This window comes from Astatotilapia calliptera, chromosome 12 (assembly GCF_964374335.1).
Source record: "Astatotilapia calliptera chromosome 12, fAstCal68.1, whole genome shotgun sequence".
In the NCBI taxonomy this organism is placed as follows: domain Eukaryota; kingdom Metazoa; phylum Chordata; class Actinopteri; order Cichliformes; family Cichlidae; genus Astatotilapia; species Astatotilapia calliptera.
Genome location: NC_137433.1, coordinates 10,102,254 through 10,126,786, shown reverse-complemented (window position 1 = coordinate 10,126,786; position 24,533 = coordinate 10,102,254). Strand labels below are relative to the sequence as shown.

The following is a 24,533-nucleotide window of genomic DNA, read 5'->3' as shown; positions in this document are numbered from 1 at the left end:
TTGCACTTGGGCAAACAGAGCTTGCTCCTTACTGTCATTTATAAACTAAGATGCAGCCAGTTCAATAAAAACCATCAATCTGCTGCCAGCAGGACGAGTTAGAGGCTCAATCCTGAGGAGACGACTAACGTAAATTTTCCTTGAAGTCGATAAAGTGGTTTTCGAGGTCAGGAAAGTGGTTAGGAGTAGGAGGTCGGAGGTACTTTTGGAACGCACCCGTGGAGTTGGCAGTAACACGCCTTCAACCGCGGAAGAAGAGACGAAGAAGAAGTGGCAGCTTGTAGGACAACTTTCTACTTCCCGGTCCTCCCAGCTGGGAAACATGTTCCGTGTGGGATCACGGGGACCCGGGCTGAGGGGCCTGCTATCGGACGCGTTAGGGAAATAAAGAGAGTTTTAGACCATGCGGGCAACTTTAATCCGGAGGCTGGTGAAGTTACTCAGTGCTGCCGCTGTGCTGGCCCTGACTGCGCATATCTTAGCGAGCTCACTGAGTAAACAGACGCCAGAGCCCAGCCCGCTTCCCCCGGAGGAGTACCGTCTCGTAGACCCTCAGACATACCGCTACCTCCTCAATCAGCCCCGTGTTTGCAGGCACAGGAGCCCCTTCCTAGTGTTCATGGTGCCCGTGGGGGCTGAGGACGCTGCGGCACGGGAGGCCATCAGGAAAACGTGGAGCGCCTCTGGCCGGGACACCCTCACTCTTTTCTTTGTGGGGATCCCACAGAGGCCACAGATGTCGGCCCTCCAGCAGAAACTGGAGGAGGAGAGCAGGCAGCATGCAGACATCGTCCAGATGAACTTTGTGGATAATTACCACAATCTGACAATCAAAACCATGATGATGATGAGGTGGCTGGCTACTTACTGCCCCGGTGCGTCCTACGCCATGAAGGTGGATGCAGACATCTTCGTTAATGTCTTTTACCTGATCCAGTGGCTGAGGAACTCCCCCAAGGAGAACTTTATCACAGGGTCGGTGATCCAGGATGGCAGGCCACGGCGGGAGCCCAACAGCAAGTGGTACGTGTCAGAGGAGCTATATCCAGAGGAGAGCTTCCCCTCCTACGTGTCTGGAGCCGGTTACGTGTTCTCCGCTGACCTGGCAGCCAGGATCTCCTGGGCCTCCAGGTTTGTGCGGGTCATCCCTTTGGAGGATGTCTATGTGGGCTTGTGCTTGCGGATGCTGGGTGTCAGGCCTGTGTACGCCTACAGCCTGCCGTTCTTCAGAAGCCTGTTCGAAATCAAAAACCTGAAGTACGACAGGTGCACCTTCGCCAAGTTGATCATTGTTAATGGCTTTAAGGCACCAAAGCTGCTGAGGGTTTGGCAGGACTTTGCCAAAAGCCACGAAAGATGCTGATCACATTTACCTGGTGCCTTACCAGGCAATTCTAAGAGAGTAAGTCTGCTGCAAAGGAAAGAAGGCCAGCTGATACACAGAGGTTAGGGTGGCAAACAGCATCAGCTGATCAGTCTATCAACAGAAAAATATCTTCTTGAAAACCTTTCAGGTCTTAGTTTAGACTCATCCTCATCAGTCTCCTTACTCAATACTGAATATTTGGCTTTTCATAAACAGAATTATAGCAGATATGTTTTCAAATCTACTAATAAAAAGAAAAATAGGAACATTTTTGTATTAACACTCAACTCAAAAGTTGATCAAGTACTCATTTAGGCTATAAAAAACCCTTTTGTGATAAGTTAAGTGTTTAATTTATTTCTGTGCCAAAAGTTTGGCGGTTCCACCTTGTCAAATGTGACACTTTGATATTTCCTTTTTGTCATAAATTACACTAAACTCAATCAGATGAGTTGCTGAAGAATATGATCGCTGTAGGGAAAGTGAGAATGAAAATGGTTGTTGCCTTAAATTTTAAAACTGATGAGGAAAGAAAGTATGTTGAAAAGTTGCTCAACTCAGACATGTCAGTAACATCAAAGATCAGATGTGCCTAAACACTGATCAGAATAAAACCCTGCCAGTGAGTACTGATCTACCTCCTTGGGCTAAGGCCACGTTAAGACACAGCTTTAAACCTTAGCTTCAGTTAGTAAGTCACACATTCATTTAAAAAATGACTTGCCACCTTTTTTACTTTGTGATATTATTTTTTGACCCAAAAAATAATCAAAGAGTTAAAAATGTGACCGAATTTTCTGTTTGACTCATCAGTGGGCTTAACATCTATGTTACAGTCCCTTCCTTGAGCAATCAACAGTTCTGTGATCTTTGAAAGAAAATGTGTATTCACTGCAGTGCTTCAGCTTCTTTTACTGCTCCTAGCCTATGCCAAAGAAGTGCTTTTAAACCAAAGGTTCTTTGAAAGTATTCTCCTGTTAGTGCCTGATGGGTTTAGGGTCTATGTGTACGTGGAGTCACAAAACCCAGCACAACACAGTACTTTTTGCTTCCTGTTTGCGACAGGAAGTTATGGTAAGTCGCTCAGTTAAGACTCATGGATGCCCCCTCCTCTGAAGCAGTTTGCCCTTTTTAGAGTTCAGCAGCAAAAAAACAAAACAAAACACAGCATTTCAAGAGAGCAAAGCTGCACTGACACACACATTTCTAAAGCAAAGCGTTCGGTGACTAGTCATGTGTTGTCTGAATTAACATTTTGTTTTTGTGTGTTTGTCAGATTTAGATTAAGATCAAATCACGGTCCTCAGACCTGCACCGTGACGTTTGTTTGTACTGCAGAGAAAAATACCAAAGATACCTCACCAGTGGCTCGTGCACTGCACTTTAAGACGGGTTTGTTGGAATGATTCTCGATGTGTTAAACAAAAATGTCTAAATTGCACTGATTACTTTATACTGCAATCAAGCTATGTGTATCCCGCAGCTTTTTTTGTCAGGGTCCCGTTTACTCATGCATAGTAGTCATACATGACGAACCAGCAGGTGGCAGTAGCGACTTGAAGATGAGAAATCAGGTTTACTGCTGGTGATTTATTGTGATAACTGTAGGGTGTTGCAGGGATAAAATGGTACCTGTGAGTTGGTTCAATATAATTTTTGCCTGTCAAACAGGAAGCCTGATCATCCCTGTTTAATATTACTGCTGCTGCTCCTTTGGAGGCTCCTTTGCCAACCTTGACAAATGCTGTTTCTATTTAGCGTGTATAATTTTTATATAAATAAAAGTTTTGGAAAATGTGGAGTGGGGTGTTTGAGATGTTATGTGTGTTAAATAGTGGAGGAATTTTTCCATTTTTGTTATATTATTGTGCAGTAATTTTAAATGTATCCTTGTTTAACCCTATTGGATTTGTTTTGGCCATAATTTATTATTCTGACAAAATATGAATTGAATGTGATTTATTGCAATTCAGAATTATAACAAGCCATTTGGTGAATAGATTACATGGGCCATCACCTGGAGGCTGGACGCTGGCGGTGATGAAGATGGTGGCTCCAGTGACTATGGGGTGCTTTTGAGGAGGGCTGATCAAATGAGAATCTGAAAGACAGAAGAGCACAGAGAATGGAGGCTTATTGGCTCAGAGAAGAGGGGAAAGAAGTTGATTGGACAAGAGCAGAGATATCAGCATTGAGTCTGACAGTATGGGGAAGTGGAAGTGATCTAAAGAACAGACACACAGCTAGATTAATGTTCTGGTTCTTATATAGCACATTTCTATTTAATTTCAGCACTCAAAGTGCTTTCACGTCACTCACACACACAACATTTATCTAACATTTAAACACGTTCTGGTGGATGCATCAGGGGCAACTCAGGGTTCATATCAACAGGAAGCACCAGAGATCAGTTCCCTAATCTTTGGACTGCTACATGAACTGCTTTACTGCCTGAGCCACAGCCACCTGAGATGTGTGATTACAGTTGTTCCCTATTGAACCTGTGTAGCAGCTTCATTTATTAAACATCCATTGTATTCAGTTTTCTCTTTTTCTCTTTTTGCTGTAACTAAAGAATTTCTGAATATGTGTTACCCAGTAATTAAATGTGTAAATCTTTATATTTATGGCATTTTGAACGAGTTTAAAAAGTCACTACAAGTAGGTCTGAAGTTCTTTGGCACATTGTTGGCAATGGGTAAAATGTAAATAAAAAGAAAATTCAGTGTCTTCTGAATCTATTATATAAGATTCAGATATATTTGTCAGAAAACCACATGAAGTTTGAGGAAAGTGTCATGTAGACAACAGCATCTTTCATCTTCAGAGAAGTCACGTTACAGTCAGTGTTGTTTCAACCGTATCCTTAAATGCATCTTATTCAGCCAAGCATGCAGCGACACACGCAAGCACCAGTGTGGACAGAAGCACATGGCTACAACATCGCCTTCCTTATCAGTGCACCTCACTGCAATTCCTCTCAAAAGAAAAACACGTTGGGGTATTTTCTATGGTGCTTCAATGGGGAATAAAGCATAGGTAGCACTGAAAATCCAGCCTGGAGAGATTGAGAGCGCAGATGAAGGTGGAAGTACCCAACAGTAGGAAAGCAGCAGGAAGAAGCTGAGAGTGAGAATGAGGAACTTGCTGGTGGTAAAAATAGAAGCACTGAAGCAGAATTAAAGCAGGATGTTTGATCGCTTCATTTATAGCTGGAATGTACTGCTGCTGGCAGACCTCTGTGAAAACAACCAGTGTGATGTGGAAAAAACTTCAAATGTTATGTATTGTAATGATTTTACAGATAATCCTAGAGGTGTCTGTAACTAATATTTCTAGCAACACTTTAACACAGAACGGGGCATCCTGTCCTGTCTGATTAGACGATAATGTCACTTTTTGATGTATATTTTATGCAGGTTTTGATTGGTTGTGATTCAAGGTGTGGCCTGTGAAATTTTTGAGATTTCCACGAATTAAAAATTGGGCATAAACACAGCTGCAGTTTAGACCCACTGAGGGCTCTGTACACTGCTCAAGGTGCAGACAACAAAATTTAACAGGTTCTCAACCACTCCACCAATTTTTATTCAAATCAGAAAGGTCGTTGTTGTAGCACGTACAGATGGACAAACAAATGGGAAATACAGCAACACCCCTGGTTGAAGTAAAGGAAAAAAAAATCTCATGTTAGATAAGTAAACAAGAGAAAAAAAATGCAATTAGCATTTGATGCTGTGTAATGACTGGAGTGCTGACTGATGATTGCAACAGCACCGGTGAGTGGGCTCAGAAATGGACAGCTGAGTCTCCATGATTCACCAGCATGGCTGATTGTCAGCAGATGGCAGCCTCACAGCAAACCTGCAACACCCACAGCAGCCTCGCAGCTGACAGTCTGCATGTATTTTTTTCCCTTCTGAGCTGGCAGTAAACCAAACGCATCGCTCACAGGGAGAAGACGGTGCCAGTGTTTCTTTCAAGAAGCTCGACACACCTCTTGTGAACACACAGATATTCGTCAGCTTCTGGGCGACACGCCTGTGTGCAAGCTGACCTTTAAACTTTAAGGTAGACACAGTTTTTCATAAAGACTACATCAGATAGTTTTCAACAAGCTTGAAAGTCAGTATTTGGTATGATCACCTTTATTCTTTATCACAGTCTAAACTCTCTTAGGCAAGCTCTCCTGTAATGTCTTTAAGTAGTCTTCAGGAATAGTTCTCCAGGCTTCTTGAAGGACAATCAGAGCTCTTCTTTGGATGTTTCTGCTTTTTGTTGCGTTCACACAGCTTCAATAATGTCTGAGCTCCGGGAAGGCCAACCCATGACTGATAGTGTTCCACTATGTATTTTCCTATCTAGTTATTGGAAATCAGATGTTTTCCAGATGATATCACATAGTAGATCAAAAGATTGTTTTCTTCATCCCTAATTCAATCAAATTGAACAAGATCTCCAACACCACAGACTGAAATGCAGCCCCAAAATCTGACAGAGCAGCCACTGCGTTGTACAGATGGCTGTAAACACTTTATCCTGAGCTTACATATCCATAACAGTTTGAAAAAAAATCACATTTGGATTCATCACTCCATGAAAACATATGGCTTCTTGACAGTCACCTTTCCACTGACACCATTACTGATGAGGCTTGGTGAACACTAGACGAATCAGCTGAAGGTCCAAATGCATCCCTCGGTCCGGTGTCAGGTTTTTGCTTTTGCTCTTTTGTAAGCACAGGCCTTTAGATACTGTTCTTCTGCTGTAGGTGTTTTTTTAGGCTTGCCACTTCTTCTTTTGTCCTCCAGTTGACTTTGACTGTGCACCACGATGACATATGCCAGGCTTTCAGTTAATAGCTCTTTTGGAATTACCCTTTTTTTTGGAAATACTATTTTATGTCTGTCAGACTGCGTGGCATTTATTTTAAATAAACAAATTGGAAAAAAATATCAAACTATCTAGATGTACATGCTGTTAAAAGTGGAACTTTTTACGGTGTAAATATAACATATTCACTGCGTTGCTTTGCTGTGGTGGGGACCTGGTCTTGCGTTTTGAAGCTGGCATTATGTAATTTGAAATGTAAATCAGACTAAAGGGACTAACAGGACTACCCTGTAGGGATTCCATTTTGAGATAATATGTCAATAAATAATTTTCTGGTGCTATCAAGTATGTTAATCCACAAATTATGTTGCTAATTACCTTGATTGATAGTGACAGAAAAGGGTTAGCCTAAATGATCCTGTATTGTTGTGTTACCCTTGTCATATACAGACCCCCGCGCCCCTACGTCCATTTTTCGTTTATTTGTGCGCGGTCTGCTCCAATCTATTCATTTCCCACACTGACTGAGTGGGAGTTTATGCTCTGAGCCAGTGCTCAGCATTGTTCAAAACACTCCCACCTCTGTGCTGTATCTAGATACTTCTCATCAGTACGAACAGCTGTGACAGCACTGTATCCTTTATAGTCAGTATTGTTGTGAAGACTCAGCACAGGCTTGCAGGGCCCTTGAAGTACAATAGTTGCCCTCTAACAATACATTTAAATCCAGTGTGTCATAAAGCCTGTAAAAAACAAAAATCGCCACTGTATGTGAAAATGTTCATCATTTCCTCAGTATCCTCCCGACATCAACACAGACTCTTTGAGGCTGTCTCCCTGCCTGCCCGCGCTGGCCGGCCTCCTCTCCTCGTGGGTGGAGTTTCATCCACCGACGTGCTGGTGAAGCTGGTTCCTAAGACAACACATGAAACATGCATTTGCATTAGCGAGGCTCGTTTCAACACCGACGCCGTGAGCTGACTTTACCACCCGCTCTCTGTGAAGAAAGCTACCAAAACAACCGCGACTTCCTGCACACACAGCGAAGTAGAGCGGATATATGATGCCAAGTATTTCAGCGACACTTTAAAGCAGATCTGCACATCGACGCTGGGACTCAGTCTATGTAAGTGCTGGACGATTTAACAGAAAGTGGGTTATGTTAAACGGTTAAAACTAAATTCTGTCTGCCACTAGGCGCGAAATGCTCAGCACCATCAGAACTTAATATTGACTACAATGGAAAACACCAAACTGTGATAGTGCCCACTGGTTTCACCCAGGGGTAGTCATTCATAGTGCGGTCCCCAGAAACTCTGAAGAGGGGCCTTTTTTTTTTTTTAACTTAAAGTCAGATAGAAGAGAGAAAAAGGAAACGTGCTTTGTGGTTAGGTGTGCACATCCTTAAAGCTGTCTTAACAGATATTTACAGTTTAGCAACAGGACTAATTATAATGTGTGATATCAAATTTGTTTAGCATGATCCATTTAAAAGTGTCACCTCAGCTTTCTAAGCTGAGAAATGAAACCAGTGACAAAGTTCCAAAAAGCTGCAGTTCCTCTAATGTCCACTTGACTTTGACTCTAAAAATGAGTCAATCCCCATAGAATCTTATTTCAAAGTTGCCACTTTAAACAGGATTCAAACACATGCGTGTAACATGGTACAAAAAATGTTGGCCTTTATGGATAGTTTTCATTTTTATGGCAACTCTTTAACGAGTGAATTCTGCTAAGTGAAGCTGCTAAAGTGGATGTCTCTGCTGTGTTTGAGCTGTTGTTCTCTGACAAATGATACGGCCTAGTGTGAGGTACTGACCATTCAACTGCACTTGTACAGTTTATGGATGCTGCTTGTTACTCAAGCTTGCTAGCGTTAGCTGCTAATTTTTACACTGGTCAAAATATTGATATTCCAATTAAAGTACAGAATTCAAAATCAAGGTTAATGTTTTTGCTTTTTAAGGTTTATAACTCTCCTGGAAAGAAAAAAAAATCACTCACTCAAATCACTTATCACTCTCCTGATAAGGAAGGATCACAGGTCACATGGGTTGTGAACCACTGTGACAGTGGTGTTAATTCAGCATCATGAATAATAATAATCATAAACAGGAAGGTTTGTATGTCTTTTTGTGCAAAGGCACTGATTTTGTTTCTTTAGCAGTTTTTAACCATAATGCATGAAGTAACAGCTGTCTCGTAGTTCAGTGTCCTGTCTGTCAATCAGTGTTTGTGTTATTGTTCAGTGTTGCTTGCTTGCTTGTTTTTCTCTTGTCTTGTCTTTGTAAAAAGCTGTGTGTGTGCATGTGTGTGTGTGTGTGTGTGTGCTTTTTGACTGTGGTTCCTCCTCAGTTTCTTCAGAAGCTTCTGGATTTGTTCCACTACAAGATGCACATGAATAGCTTATTAAATCAGTGGAGTAAGTATTAAGATTTTTAATGAATTTTCATTCCATTTTCATGTAGTTTGCCAATGGATTGTAAATGCAACGACTCCAAAGCAATCTGACAGTGAACTGAGAAATCACAACTTTATCGCTCGTCTCGAGCTGTGATGTGTTTCGGTGCTGCACTGCTTACTGTAATGTCAGTGTGTCACCTCCACAGCAGCGGCTGTATGTGTTAAATAAGTGTGTATTTGATGGACTCTTGCTTTAAGCAGGTGAATCTGCTGTAGGGTATTTGTGTCTAGCGCTGCAATGTTCTGAAATAGAAAGACTTTGCTCAGCAGCAGCCTGTCTAAATGTGTCCAGAGATGGTGCGTTACAGAGGTGTCCCGTTACCTGGGCTCCATGTTCAACACATCCTGTGTAGGCTTGAAGTTACCAGCTACAAATGTCTGCATTTGACTTGGTGACTTGCTAAAATAACATGTCAGTTTTTATAAAATGATCACAATAATCTGCATTGGAGCAGGTTAGAAGTTACAGTGATGATCCATCTGTGTTAAAAAGAGCCAACTTTGTGACACTGAAAACCTGTTAATGAATTGCTAACCCACGATGCGATGAACTTGTGGTTTGTTCTTACCTTTTGAAATGGCTGCTTTAAGAACAGGAACCAGGTTTGTGAACACTCGCAGTCGACTTGCATTGCATGCATTAAGACGGCTTTGTCAGTCTGCTATCAGGCTGCTGTCAATGTGCACTCAGTTTGCGATTAACTTGGGTCAAGCTGTCAAATAACTGCAACTGCATAGTACTGTTTTTAGTAATATGGCGAGTAGCATCGATATGAAAATTATGAATCGCTTGAACAGAAATGAACTACAAATACTTAACTAATTACTCCTTACTTTCCTCCACAAATTGTAATTTAGTTGCTGCGAAATGGCATGGGTAGAACTTGACAGGTGAACTAACTTTTATTTAAGGACCTACCCACTTGACATCTTTGAAGTTATATAGGCTTTGAGGCGAGTGACTGAACTCACTACCAATTTGAGCAAATATACTGCTTTCCCACATTAGCTGTGATAGCTGGAATAACTAGCTTCTGTTGGCTAGTTTCACTTGTGATCTTTTTGCTCTTTAATCATATTTAATGTAGTAGAGGTGAGTCTGAATTATCAACACTGTATTCCCTGTCAGTGTTGGTCAAGTTAGTTGAAAATAGCAATAGTAATTGCTAATTTTCAAAAGTAATTAGTTACTTATTACTTAGTTACTTTTTAAAAACACGATATACAACCTAAATAGGTAATAAAGCAATAGACCTGTCAGCCCAATTCTATTTTTTTTCCTGCATAATCCATCATATAAAATTGAATCAAATGAAAAAGTCTCTTTTTAAAATGTGTTTTATTGGCTTTAATCTTTTAATTTTATGCACATTAAATCACGCAAAAATTAAATTATATGCAGAAAATAGGTTTAACATTTAAACCTATTTTCTGCATATTCCAGCATATAAAATAAAATATTCTTTCTGTGTTTACACTCACTCTTTCAAATTGATGCAAGTAAAACAGAACAAAAATAAATAAAATGAAAAGATTCAGCAACACTAAGTCCTGCTGCTCTTAAATCTGTTGTCAGCTGTTTAGCAGGAGTGGGGCTGGTGGAGGTTTGCCCGGTGTCGCAGTCATGTCAGCGGGGGGATCCAAGGGTTTCTCTGTGAATGTCACATTCCCATGACAGTGTGCTAGGTGCTTGCTCAGATTTGAAGTTTCATTTTTCGCTGTAGAAAATTTTCTTTCCATGCAGAGTGTACAGCGGTGTATACTTTTTTACTCAGAGTAATGTCAGTACTTCCAAGCTTTAAATGCTGCATGGTCGTACTCTGTTGATCTACACACACTGCCACAGAGGTTGCACGCACTTACGCCATTGTCATGAGACACTCTCACAAAGAAAATCACAGTTTAGTAACGCAATAATGCAGCGTGATTACGAGAAAGTAACAAGAATCGAATTACTTTTTTCGCAATATTAATCCCTTACCTAACTCGTTACTTGAAAAAAAAGTAATTGGATTACAGTAACACATTACTTAACACGTTACTACCCATCGCTGTTCCCGATTCTGTATCCTCTATGGTACTTAAGCTCATAAGTAGACCAAGCTAGTTGGCTTGATAGATAGTTAAAAAAATGTTCTATTAGTGTAAATAAATTGATTTGGAATAGGTTTGGCTTTGATGTTGCTCTAGCTTACAGGTGCTAATTGGCGAGCAAACTTTTAGAGTTTTAACATTATTTCTTGAAAGGTGTTGCAGCAGAAACAACATCAGTGGTGTGAAATATAAAAAGAACTTTGCAATAATATTGCTATTATAACATGAACGTAGTAAAATACAATTTTATTTATAGATTTTTTCTGTTTCTTCATTTATTTATTCAGCTTTGAACTCTTTGGGTCACATAGATAATTGCACTGAGTTGTTTTCCCATTAACATTGTTGTCCCTGAACTCCTGGGTTTGTCTCTATTACGTATTACAAAAGATATGAGATTGTGCTAATCGCTGGCCAAAACAAACACCTACATCTGAGAGTTACCATTTGACATTTTAGACAAAGAACCATATGTAAATATAATAAAATATTTTACTGCTTGCTCACACAGAATTTATATCTGGAGTTTTTCTGATGACGTCAGGCTTATCGTCTTTTCAATGGTCTGTAGGGGCAGTGAGTTAAATAAATTTGTATTTAGATTATTATCTCTGTTAGCCGCTGGCGTTGTATTCGGCGTGCTGTTTCAAGGTCAGAATTTTACCGCCTTTTTGTTTACCTTGACAGTTCTGCTACATGGCTGGGAATCTTGGCTGCTTAGCTGCAGGGCTCATGTTTGCACTGATTGTGTAGGATGGATCATCCATTTAAAAAGCAGTTCTTAAGTAATCAGTGGTGTTTGCCTCAATCTATCACTGAGGGAAGGATTTCTTTATAAGCAGACTTGCTGTGGTGGAGAGGATTCTATGATATACACACGTGTTTTGTTTTATTTTTATATAAAATCATACTGATGAGTGCATCTCGACTAAACGAAGTGCTCACCTTGCAGGTGGCAAATGCTGAGAATGTCATCTCTAAAATCTCATGTTGTTTTCCTCATATCGCCTCTCTGTGGTGTAAAATATCACAGAAAGTAACATCAGTACTTTTTAATGTGCTAACATTTCGAAAGGGTCTTTCTAAACCCAAACCATAATTTTTTACTTATACCAACTAACTAGTTTTGATGCATCAGCCAACATCAAGTAGTTTTTATGCCTTAGCCAAAGAGCTGAGTTAGGTGGCGAGTTTGTTTATCCCCTTGTCTCTCTTATAGAAAGTTTAATGCACATTATCCACGTTGTGAAGCTTGAATGTGAGCATGTTTACTGTAGCCATCTTTGATTTTGAAACATCAAAAATTTACAAAGTGATTGCCACACTTGATCCAGTCAGACAACTCGTCTTCGTTGGTCTCTTGGGGGTGGAAATGCACTTTTTTCCTATATAGCCTGAAGTTGACAAACATTGATGTTTGGCTCAAACACTGGATGAGTTCAGTGTTGCTGCAGCGATGGTGGGAGGCAGTAGAAGGGGACAGAGATACATTGTGCTGTTTCCACATTTTGTATGACCTCCAGCGCTGTTTTCAGCCCACTCAGCCATCTTGTACAAGTGGTGTCTTGTTCTCAAATGGCATTTTTCTTTTTCAGAAGAAAATATAGAGTGAGGCATCTCTCTGCCCAGTGTTTCCATAAGCGGTTGGGTGTCACTCTGTTGTGGAATAGAATCTTCACTGTTTGTTTGCATGCCATGCATAACCACAGAGAGAAAGAGACACACTCGCTAATATGGTGAGACTCCCAGATGGCCTGATTGCATTTGGAAAAACCAAAGAATTTTGGTTGATCAATGAACATTAATTGACATTTTATAGACCATGCGCATAGACACATGCAATCCTTTTACGCCACTGTTTGCATGGGTACCATATGGGTCACATGTGCTGGCGAAAGTTCTCAGTGGATCTATGGTTACAATCAACTTATGACCGTGCAACAGCTTGAGGTGGTTTTTAACAAATGCCATTTTAAGTGTTTATTTTATTTGCTTTTCAGTTAATTAGTTTACTGTTGCTTAATTGGGGGTTTGGTTGCTACATGTTACCATGTCTTAAATTAAATCTTATATTAATATAAAATATACCCTTCTCTTTTAGCTCAATAAATCAAAATGCATGCTGTGTGTAAGCATTGTGTAAAATATCTTGTCTCTACTGTGAGCTTCACCTGCCATTCCTGTACACAGCAGAGCTTTTCACAAATACCAAGAGGGGAGAAAAGTTTAGGAGACGATGTAAGTGCGTGTCTCTGCAAATGCACAGTCACATTATGCTTCGATTTAGGGAAAGAAACAAAAGAAAAGAATCAGTCGGGCAATCGGAGATCAGTGTCTGAGTGCTGATCAGTGTCGCTGTTCCACACACATTAATTTCAAAGTAGCACAGAATTCTCAGTACAAACCTGTGTACTTTCACTTATGCACAACGGTGTTGCAAGGTGTGACATAAAACCGCAACGAGGCAGATTCAGTTGATTTTGAATCTTGTAATAATAATTTCATGCATCAACGGGGAAATGAAATTTTCAAAACATTGCCTTGCCTGGCCAGCTGTTGCCACTGGCGATCACTGATATTATTCGTTGGCACAACCCGAGTATGCTAGCTCGTCCTTGAGGCAGTGACGCAGCTACTAAAACAACAGATACTACAAGAGATGCCAAATAAACTTATTTAAACATTTATATATACTCTTCAGTAGGGCTGCTCAATTAATCGAATTTTAATCACGATTACGATCTGGGCTTTCAACGATCATTAAAAATGACTGAGCCGATTATTAGCCCCTCCCTCATGCTTTACTCTCGCGCTGCTCCATGTGGCAAATCAAGCGCACCTCTCTGCATTTCGAACAGCGTCACAACAATTAAGAGGACCCGAGGGAAGCTCGGAAAGCTAAGGAGAAGTTATTTGGACAGGAGAGTGACTGCCGTTGGTTGAAAAGAGAGGTAAAAAAAAACAAAACTTAAGTGGTGTGGAAACATTATGGCTTCGCGGAGTCAGACGTGGATCAAGTAGACACAGTGTGTAAACTTTGCTATGGTGTCGTAGCTGCACCACAGAGCAACACTGCAAAGTTCACATTTTTCATTTATTTCTTATATTGCAAACATTTGCACTGTTATCAGTATTTGCACACTATTTTATATTATTTTTTAAAGTCATTATTCAATACATTGTTATTGTTAAACCTTTAAAGCCGGTCAGAGCAGCATGCTCGTTTTGTGTAACTATTTTTAAATCCCTGTAGAACCTGAACGCTAAGCTAGCACAATAAATTTTTTTCCATATGAAACCAGAGGAGTTGTACTTACTTCTTATGCCATCAGCTTGTCCTCGGTCACGGTTTCCTTCCACATATAGCTTTGCAAAAATTGCATAAAAAGAGCTTGCAGGAACAAAAACACAATATTCCAGAAACACGCTTTGCCGATCCGATCAGCTGTTCTTAACACTTCCCACATTGAAAAAGACATCAACGTGAACTATCGCAAGTGACGTCATTTTTGCGGAAAATTTAGTTTTTTACTTGTAGGCCTTAGAATTGCACTGCTGGAAATAGTTTATTTTGATGCACATGCACATTCTTTGCAAATTTGCATCATAGGATTGTTTTTTTGTTTTTCCTGCAGTATATAAAAATTGCTGTATCTCCAAAAATAAAACTATGAAGACACTCAAAATAAATTTCCTGTTGTTGTAAACTATTTTTTGCAACTTTTTTGTATTTAAAGTTTTGAGGGATAAACCTCTTAAATTTCTCCAAGTAGAAATATATGTAAAAACAAAAACGATTTTCAATTTTTTTGTAGTTTATTGCACTTTTTTGCAATTAATGTAGTTACTATGGACTTAATGCATACACATTATTAAAATATGGGCTATAACAGTTGTATTGATGTATAGCAACTTGAAATGCTCCCACAAATGGCACTACAGCATGTAAAAAAAATAATATAAGCTCTGGCGGACGAAATAAATATCGTCAAATAATCGTGATCTCAATTTCAGTGAAAATAATCGTGATTATCATTTTTGCCATAATCGAGCAGCCCTACTCTTCAGTGTTTTACTGTTTAATCTCACAACAAAATGAATCTTGTTCTCCAGCGATGATTTAACCTGGCTAGACCAAATTGCCTACATAACTGTTTGTCTGTGTCTGGCCCCTCCCCCTGTATCATCTCATCATTTTTGTGTAGTCATTACCAAGAGATTACGCTTAAATGTGCGCAACTATGGAATTTTCTTCCATGGGGATGTGGTTGGAGCCACAACCACATTACCACTTCACCATGGTATTAAGAACTATACCGCAGGGCAGAGCACATTACAGAATTACCACCATTACAACTTTGTTGTATCTGAGAATCTTTCCATCCTCTTAATTATATTGTAACGAAAGCATTGGGAAACTGAAACAGTACAAACTTGAGATTGTTTTTTTTGTTGACACTTGACACTTAATGTTCCAGATGCTCCAGTAAAAACAAAACCAGACGCTGCGAAAGTGTGGGGTGGTGTAGCAGAAATAGATTCAAGGTAAAAAAGAAACAAAAGCCTGTAACTTGATCTTTAGCACAGTAAACGCACACAGAGAGGTCAGTGAAGAAAGATGTGGAAAAGAAGTGGAAAGGAAAAACCTCCTTGCTGTCTTGAGAGCTTGAAAAGAAGGCAACTGTGCTTCTTTAGGTCTGTTTTTTGAAACACCTTGGTCAAAAGCAAAATCCAAGAAAATGACACCCCCACTGAAAAGTTCACCAGGGAACATACCAATGAAGGAGGATGGAAACCTCAATGCTGAATTTTATCGGAACCCCCCCCTACACACACACACACACACACACACAGATCATTACCTGCTGTTTGACTCCAACTGGCCACTAGAACTTTGGGTGTAGGGTCCTAATCACCCCTTCTTTCCATCCATCCATCCATCCATCCATCCATCCATTTGCTTCCGCTTATCCTTTTCAGGGTCGCGGGGGGCGCTGGAGCCTATCCCAGCTGTCATAGGGCGAGGGGCGGGGTACACCCTGGGCAGGTCGCAAGTCTGTCGCAGGGCCAATACACAGGGACAGACAACCGTTTGCACTCACATTCACTCCCGCATTCACACCTATGGGCAATTTGGATTACTCAATTAACCTGTCCCCACAAACTGCATTTCTTCTTTCCTCTAAAGAAAAAAAAGAAAAGGATTGCACATATATAAAGAAAACTCTTAAAACAGGCATTTATCCAAACCTCAATGCACAGCAAAGAATACCAGACATGAAAGACAAAACACCCAATGCAAGCTTAAAAAGTTTGTGCAGTGCAGTGCAGTGAGGAATACTTGGACCTCTGCACTCAAAGGAGAAACGGCCCACATTCACATTCAAGGATGCCCTTCTTTGAGGGAAGAGTAAAGGAGGTCAACTGCATACACTGTGAATCACCACTTAAAGTGAATCCCAGGAGTCCAGGTGGTTTAACCCCCACTCGCACCTTGCCTAAGGTGCTGTCAATAGCTAACATTATGGTGGGCTGGGGCAATGTGTCACAGCGGTTTCACCTGTCGGCCCCGGTGACGGGAATGACCCACATGTTTTTTCCACACCTTAACTCATGTGATGACTCATATAATCGTTAGTGGGTTAGTGACCCTCAGGGCTACCACCTATGGGACAGCCTCATTAGGGATTTATTACCTTTGGCTTTCCAACAGTTGTTTTAGAATTAATGAAGCATCTTGGATGTGAAGCGAAATGTCTTAATAAACCCTGAGGAAGTTCAGTTGCCTACTTTTTTACTCAGTGATAGGGATGAATTGTTAGTAGATCTTGGTTAAAAAGGTTTTGCAGAGATCTTCACTCACACTCAGTGTTGAGTTTTGTGTAAATATTTTCTGCAAATGTGTAAATATGAGAGCTTGATGCTGAACTATACTTATTTTATTTTTAATTATGTAGAGTTTGGACTGCAAGGCTTTCTTTGCACAAAAAAAACAAAACAAAAAAAATTGTTGTTACCAATGACACCCAGACTTCCTGACTGAACAACAGTGTTGCTCATGTCCTGCACATGTTGGACTATTGTATGCATAGAGAAATTGTTCACATGTGACTACAAGTATCAAAGTTGCCCACTTTTGTTAATGGCTGCAATTCTGGAAGTGAATTTCCAGTTCATTTTCTCTCTCTTTTTTTTTTTTTTTTTTGTAATTTTTCATTCATATATTTATGCATAGAGACATACGTAGCCATTTAGTTGTTGTTTTGTTTTGCTTTTTTCCTCTGTCCCATCTGGCAGTGTAGCAATCAGAATTGTTGTCTGAAGGTGAAAAAATGCCAACAGATTTGCTTTCGCAAGTAGAGCATTATGGCATTTGCTATAACTGTCTACTTGATAGTGATATTTTATTAGGATTTTTTTATGTTGGGTTATTAGAACCACAATGTACAAGACCGGCGGACGGAAAAGAGAAAAAAAAGTATGTGAAGTTGGGGAGAAAGTTAACAGAAGGAGAGAACAATAAAGGAGAAGAGAGATGGAGAGAGAGAAAAAACACTGGGAGTCTGCTTCAACACCTGTTTAGAGAAAAAAAAAGAAAACAGCAGAGAAACCACAGCAACAGCCAACATATGCAAAAATAACAGAGACAATGTTAGTGAACAGCACACAGTACTAATAATACAAGATATTTTTAGAGGCAGTAGCAGCCCAAGATACTGTGTCTGTGCATACCTGTTTGTACACCTGTGTGTGTGAGCGCTAATAGTGGGTGCGGGGAGCCACAGGCCCTCCTGTCAGCACCTAAAGCCGGCATGGATGAGACCTGGGCCCCAGACATCCAGAGGCCCCCCCATGATGACCACTGCAGGGACAGTCACGGCGCCCACTCAGAGAAGAGCAGAGGAGAGCTTTGGGGGAGGGGTCATGCAGCAGCAGCTGTCACAGTGCAGAATTGGATGGCGTACACACATTTACACTCCCCCATACACACTGTGTACTCCCAGATCCAGGCACCATTACCCCCAGAGGGGCAATCAGCCCCCAGAACCCAGGAGATAGTCCCCTTCACTTTGAGGTGGAGACAAGCAGACCTCCCTGGTCCTTGCAGCAGAAGATAAATGGTAAATGGCCTGTATTTGTATAGCGCTTTACTAGTCCCTAAGGACCCCAAAGCGCTTTACACATCCAGTCATCCACCCATTCACACACACATTTACACACTGGTGATGGCAAGCTACGTTGTAGCCACAGCCGCCCTGGGGCGCACTGACAGAGGCAAGGCTGCTGGACACTGGCGCCACCAGGCCCTCTGACCACCACCAGTAGGCAAGGGGTGAACTGTCTTGCCCAAGGACACAATGACCGAGACTGTCCAAGCCGGGGCTCGAACCGGAAACCTTCCGATTACAAGGCAAACTCCCAACTCTTGAGCCACGATCGCCCCAGCAGTCCACCAGCCTGACCTGACAGCCAGCTCCTCCTCCCGGCCTCCATCCGCGGACGGCAAACACAGAATGGTGGTGTGAAGACGCCACTCCATCCACTCACATGTGTTGTTGATGCGTGCTGTTTTAAAGTGTATTTAAAACCTGCAAAAAGATGGTAAAAACCTCCCTGCCAGCTAAAGAGGTCCTTAGTTTCACCAATGTACCAAAGGCCACCGGGCCAGGGCCGGGCCCCAGTGCTTATTTGTGCTTCTGAATGGTTTCAGAGTTTTATGAGTTGTGATTTAAAGAAAACGTTGAATGTTAAAATAAATATCGTATTTTTTAGCCGTTAACCGTTTTAAGCCCATCGGAGCATGTGCTTTCCGATTTGCGTAACAATTTTTAAATCCCGGTAGAATTGCAACCAAATAAGCTAGCACAATCATTTTTTGGAGGAGTTGGAGGAAATTGGAGGATTTGTACTTACATTGTCCCAGGTCAGTTTCCTTCCACTAATGCCTTTGCAAATTTTTTTAAAAAAAAGTTGTTTTTGACAACAGCAAAAAGATTGTTTCCAGAAACGCGCTTTGCCAATCTGATCAGCTGTTCATACCACTTTCTACGTTGAAATAAACATCAGTGCGAACAATCACTTGTGTATCACATTCTTGGAAAAGCCAGAAGTGATGTCATTTTTTTGTGGGAAAATGTTATAAATTGTGCACAATAATATTTATTTAAATTTTTCCTGCTGTTCATAAAAATTTGTGCATCTCAAAAATGAAACTATAAAGACACTCAAAATATATTTCCTGTGTTTGGAAACTATTTTGTGCAACTTTTTTACATTTACAATTCTGAGGGATATATCTCTGAAATTTCTGTAACTAGAAAAATGTATAAAACACAAAACAATTTTCAATTTTTTTGTAGTTTAGTGCACATTTTTACAATTTATGTAGTCACTATGGATTTAATGCATACATATTATTGAAATTTGGGATGTAATGGTTGTATTTATGTATAGCAACTTGAAATGCTCCAAAAAATGGCACTGCAGCATGTAAAAATACAAAGATAAGCTCTGGTGGGCTTTCTGTCTTGCAGTATTAATGGTAATGCTGAATCACTACATTGTCAACCACCAAGTGTGGTTGACAACAATGGGGTGCCACAGCTATGCATAGTCTTGCTCTGGGCCTCCCTTATTGATCTGATATCAGCAAGTCTGATGCATCAGTGATCCTCTAGCCTGCCATCTCTGGTTTTGCAAACTTGCAGATGAAGGCAGAGCTCTGAGGCTTCTGTGGCTCCAAGACAAACGTCACCTCGCTTTGGAAAATCCATGAAGCAATTAACAGCTACTGTGGCTTGGCTCAGGCTAGTTGAAGTGCTCAGCTTTAATGCACCAGGCTGCTGCCAAAAATGTCATGACTAGAGGGCTGTTACGTGCAGATTAACACTCTGCTGCGGTGCAGTTACCCACATAATCTCCATGCTTTATGCCTGAAGTCAGTGTGGCTCTGAGGATCATGTTATCCAGTCATATTCTGGTTACAATATCAGTTCTTCACAGAACTGGCAGACTGGGTTTTTTTCCTAGGGAAGTGTGATGATTTTTGACAAAAACCACAGAGATTTTCACCCTTTTCTCAGTAATAAACAGAGCTGAAATTTCTTCACTCCTCTTTCTGTGATTTTAGTGCAGTCCAAAGCTGAATCTTTGTATTTGAAAGATCTTTCTTTCTACAGAATTTTGTCAGCTTAGCATTAGATTCAGCTAATGCTAAGCATTCTAAATACCTCCACAACTCAGAATTGTGGAGGTATTTAGAAAAATTTTGAATTTGTAAATGAACAGAAATATATAACCAGATGTACAACTGCCTGTGGCAAATGTAAATAAAGCTAACCTAGTCTCTTTGCAGACTCTGCAGAAATGACCTCTTATATTGCTCTTTGCATAATTGTCAGCTTGCTTACATTACTGACAGCTTCTCCATGCATAATTTCTTCAGTTGCACAATGTTTCTGAGTTTCATGTGTGTATTGCTCATGTAGCTTTTCAGATTCATATGTGGGATTTTTGCTAGGTTATTCCATAACCCATCATTTTGTCTGGTTGGGCTCTTCCTTATTAATTTGCTACTTAGGGTCATTATTCTGTTGAAACATCCTCAGTCCTGGACACATTGGCAGTCACTGGAAATCTTCAGCAAATGATGGTGATTACAGCAGAATTATTCATTTCAAATTTTATGGAGATGTTTTCAATCCTCAGAGGTCTAAGTCAACCTCAGTGGTGACTGTAACGGTTTATACATTTTGAAAAATCAATTGCAGTCTTGTAGCATGGGGTTAGGAACTTTTATTTTTATATATTTTTGTATGATTTCCAAAATCATTGGACAAAGAAATAATCGTTGTAATTGACACACAGTAAAAAAAAAATTTACATTGTTTCCAGAAAAGGTTCTGCTTTTCTTCAAAGCTGATGATTCTGTGAAGATGACTTGGTTCTCAAAGGGTTACATCCCTTGCTAGAATCAGATATCCACAAGCTTTTATCTGAAGGTCACAGAAAGCTTTTTATATATTTTCATCACGGGATACACTTCAATTGAAAAGAGATCAACAGACCTGAGATCAGAGGCTGAAATAACCCTTCTAAAGAGGGTCAGTGGAACCTCATCTGCTATCTGTTTCAATTTCTTGGATTTGAAAGTGTAAATAACTGTAGGGATACATGCTGACATCGTAGTGTTGTGCTTGTGACTACACTTGTCAGTCTTGTCTTTTGGGAAGTTAATGTGTCATCAAGCTCATTACCTGGTGTTTGGTTTAATTTAGAGAAGATACCAGCCAAGACCCTTGTGTAATTCTTATTAAATTGGCTTCAAGTGGTAATACCTGAATCTAGGGAGACACTGCACTGATGTCACCTAATGACGTGAAATTCCTGCATTTGCACTTTTCCCAGTATGTTCCTTCTGACATTCTTCTGTGAGAATCCTCATGTTGAGAGGCAGAGCACTGAAGAAAAATGTTGCCCTGGTGCAAAGTGGTATTTATTTTGCAACTTTCTTGAACGTCATTCCTTATCAGCTGGAAGGACGTCATTGTGGTCATGGCCAGCATTACTATTCCTGTTGAGGGGGTGTATGGTCAGACAGGTCTAACTCACAGCGGGTTGTGATAACAACATATTCCGGCATTTTGTTTGCCTAACCTTCTCATCTTATGTTTGGGGAAAAAAAGACAAAGCTTGAGCTCTTAAACCTGTCATGGATCACTTGGAGTAACCAGAGCAGCCAAATTATTCTTTGCTTGATGAAAGACTGTTTAAATCTTTATAGCAGTGTTGAAGAGTTAATATGCAGTATGGTAGCACATTCTTATTCTGCCATCTAAATGTGGATGTTGTGGCTGGTAGAAGACAACGACAAGTGGTAAACCTAAAGTGAAGGCTTAAAAAAGTTCAGAACCAGCTTATGATGCAACACTTGGAATGTCCACCTTTTCCTGAAATGATGACTTTGGAGACAGCGGAGTGGAAAATGAGAGGGAGGATGAGAAAAGCAGACAGAAACAGAATGTGGAAACGCACAAGAATCTGAAACTGAGACATAAATCATGCAATGTGTTTACCTTCAGCTGTAAACGTAGCCATGTTGCTTCACTGAGTGTACTGTTAGCAGAGCGCACATGACAACACTTCCACTAAATTAATGAAAGTGGCTCTCACTGAATATGGAACAGCGCAAAAGTGGACTTCTGTTCAATTTTTTTAATTTTTCACACAGTCCATTTTATTCAGGGAATTACTCCAGCAGCTTTTATAGTTATAGTTTCTTATCAGATTCATTTTGATGGTAAAACAGACCATTTGAAAGTTTAGGCTGAGATAGTTGGGGACAGAAACATGAAGTTCTCGCCAATGTTATTCAGTAAAATTTGCAAGTTTCCCCCAACAGTGCCAGAAATAATTTCATCTAGTTTCATTTAGTTACACTTCATCATAATGTGACAACAATGGAGTCTAAAAGCTTGCTGACAGGTTCGAGAGCACGACGTCCTTCATCTTACAAATTTGGGAACCGACCAGTCAAGATGAATAAGGAAGAGAGATGATGGATGGAGGCGGGAGAAAAGAGATGCGGAGAGATTGACAGTTAGATGATGGGGCTGCACTGTAAGCATTTCTCTCTGATAGTGCCAGAGCTGAAAGTGCAGTGATTGTTTAGTCTGAAGCTGAATGAACAAAAGCAGCGTGAATAGCTGGGGTTGATTCCCCCGACTTTATTGACAAAACCCTGCCAATTGTTTTAGCGTGTCAGCGCGCGCTTTCCACCAGCGTCATTGTAAAGGCAACTGAGATTGTTGTTGGGGGAAAAACAAACTGACCTTCACTGCTGTCACGCCAGCCCTGTGTGCCTGGAATTGGGTCAGGACTACCCACTTTGTGAAGGAACAGAGAGCAATCTTCACAGTGGGAACGTTATCCTACCCATCTGCACTCCAGAGTTACAACCAATATTTTGGAGAACTGAATGAAGAGAATAAGGAAACCATGCTTAATAGTTTTGGCACTATGGCTGGTTGCTCAACAGGCCTAAGTTCTTGCCATGGTAAGCCTAGTGTAGGGTCAGGGTTAGCACCTATGATGAATTAGACCTCATAGGATCTAAAAGAAAGAACTGTAAAGTCAGAAAGTTGACATGACTGGATATCTTTTTACATAGGTCTAAAACCATTACGTTAACTACAGTTTTATGAGAACAATGTTAATGGAGGTTTAGTTAGCCCACAGTAAGTGAACCGAAAGGTAAAACAGTTAAAACCAATGATGCGAGTGTCTAAACAAAAAGGTCTTCAAGTTAATGACCAGGAAGATAGTCAGGGATAGAGCACAGGACAAACTTTCAATAGTCCCTATGTGCTGATTTTCAATATGAAACTTGGGCTGGGGGTTGAGGAATGGAGGTCAAAGGGTGTGGGTTGACTCAGAAGTCCCACAAAACAACAAAACCCACAGTGCATAATTTGCCTCTTAATAACTTCTCTGGAGCCTTAGACACTAAGTGGGGAGTTTCTAGTAGACAACCTCAGAGCTGATTCATAGCCCCCGCTATGTTGGGGTGGATAGCTAGAAATAATAGATAAGCACTTTGGACATGATGAAACTTTGCAGTATACAGTTATTAGTATACTGTGTGTGTGTACGTATGTGTATGTGTGTGGCTTTTTTGTTGTCTTGCCCTGAGTTCACAGTTGAACACGAATGCAAACTCTAAGACACTGATCACTTCATCATCATATGGTGTAAGGGTCTGTGTGGACGTCTGCTGCCTGCCAGTCTTTTTGTGGACTTAGGCATGTTGACACTACACTACAATGCCCTAACGATAAACACGTTCTTCCAACTCACGTAAAGCAGACTTTCAAGACAGTTGAACAGAAATCTCCTCGTCTTTGTCCTTCTGATAACCGGACTTGAAGTTCTTGTTACTGTCTTAGCTCCATATGCAGGACATATATAACTGTCTTATTTATTAGTAATTCACTGATAGTCCAGATTGACTCTTGACTGTGTTGTGTTGAAGATAGAAACTGTTACTAAACAATTTTTAGAAAGATTCTGTGTTCAGGAAGCAGCCCTGCCCTCATTTTAATCATTTTAAAAATCTTTTTTTATCACCTTTGCTGCAGCCTGTTAAGTGGAAGCATTTTCCCTCATCTATGCAGCCTAGTGTAAGTGTGAAATGATACCTTTTGTGAGCGTCTCGTTGATCTGTAGTTGCTTTCATGCTGTTAAATGCATAAATTGCCCTTTTGGTTGGTGTGTTCAGTTTAGCAGCAGTGAGCAAATACATATGCGCTCTAATTTTAAGAGCACTGAAAAAATGGCAAAGAATCATATTTTGCATGGTTGAATCTTAACAAGGTTCCAAGTAGAACTTCAACATGCAAGAAGAAGAAATGGGAGTTAGACAAAACTTTTTTTAGAGCATGCTGTTTATTGAAAATAACGCTTAAACTGAAACAGAGTTGGAATATGTTTATCACAGTGTGAACATAATTATCACAGATGCTTTAAGGGCATGTTGTGAGCATGTCAATGGCATTTATATACTTTGCAACAACTGAATAATGGAGCCATAACCAGCTGCCTCTTTAGTGAGTTTGTCATCCTGATGATGAACTCCAGCTCCGCCATCATGGTCTACAGCTGGGAGGTTTAGTCCCTGCTCTGCAGCTTTGGAGAGCATCATAGCAACATCAGCCCTCCACCAACTCAGTGGAGCGGCTTTCTAAGATTTTGTGCCCTAAAGGTAATTTCAACATGTAGT

The 24,533-nt window shown here is 40.5% G+C and overlaps 2 protein-coding genes across 4 annotated transcripts in view; both read left to right on the top strand.

The window, feature by feature from the left end:
- Positions 1 to 41: 41 nt before the first annotated feature.
- On the top strand, positions 42 to 3,907 carry b3galt8 (beta-1,3-galactosyltransferase 8). The gene is made up of 2 exons (XM_026188686.2): positions 42 to 1,402; positions 2,643 to 3,907. Exon 1 carries the CDS (start codon positions 404 to 406, stop codon positions 1,361 to 1,363), a length of 960 nt encoding a protein of 319 aa, XP_026044471.1. The 5' UTR covers positions 42 to 403; the 3' UTR covers positions 1,364 to 1,402; positions 2,643 to 3,907.
- The window catches only part of LOC113033701 (dual specificity testis-specific protein kinase 1), a 36,058-nt gene continuing 12,417 nt past the window's right edge, over positions 893 to 24,533 (top strand). The window contains exons 1-2 of one of the 3 annotated variants that reach the window (XM_026187752.2): positions 6,996 to 7,325; positions 8,555 to 8,621. In XM_026187752.2, coding sequence (XP_026043537.1) covers positions 8,591 to 8,621 — 31 coding nt within the window. In that variant the 5' untranslated portion in view covers positions 6,996 to 7,325; positions 8,555 to 8,590. Of the gene's footprint in view, positions 1,024 to 6,995; positions 7,326 to 8,554; positions 8,622 to 24,533 lie in introns of those variants that run through there. The other 2 variants (XM_080308860.1, XM_026187753.2) reach the window with 2 other exon arrangements.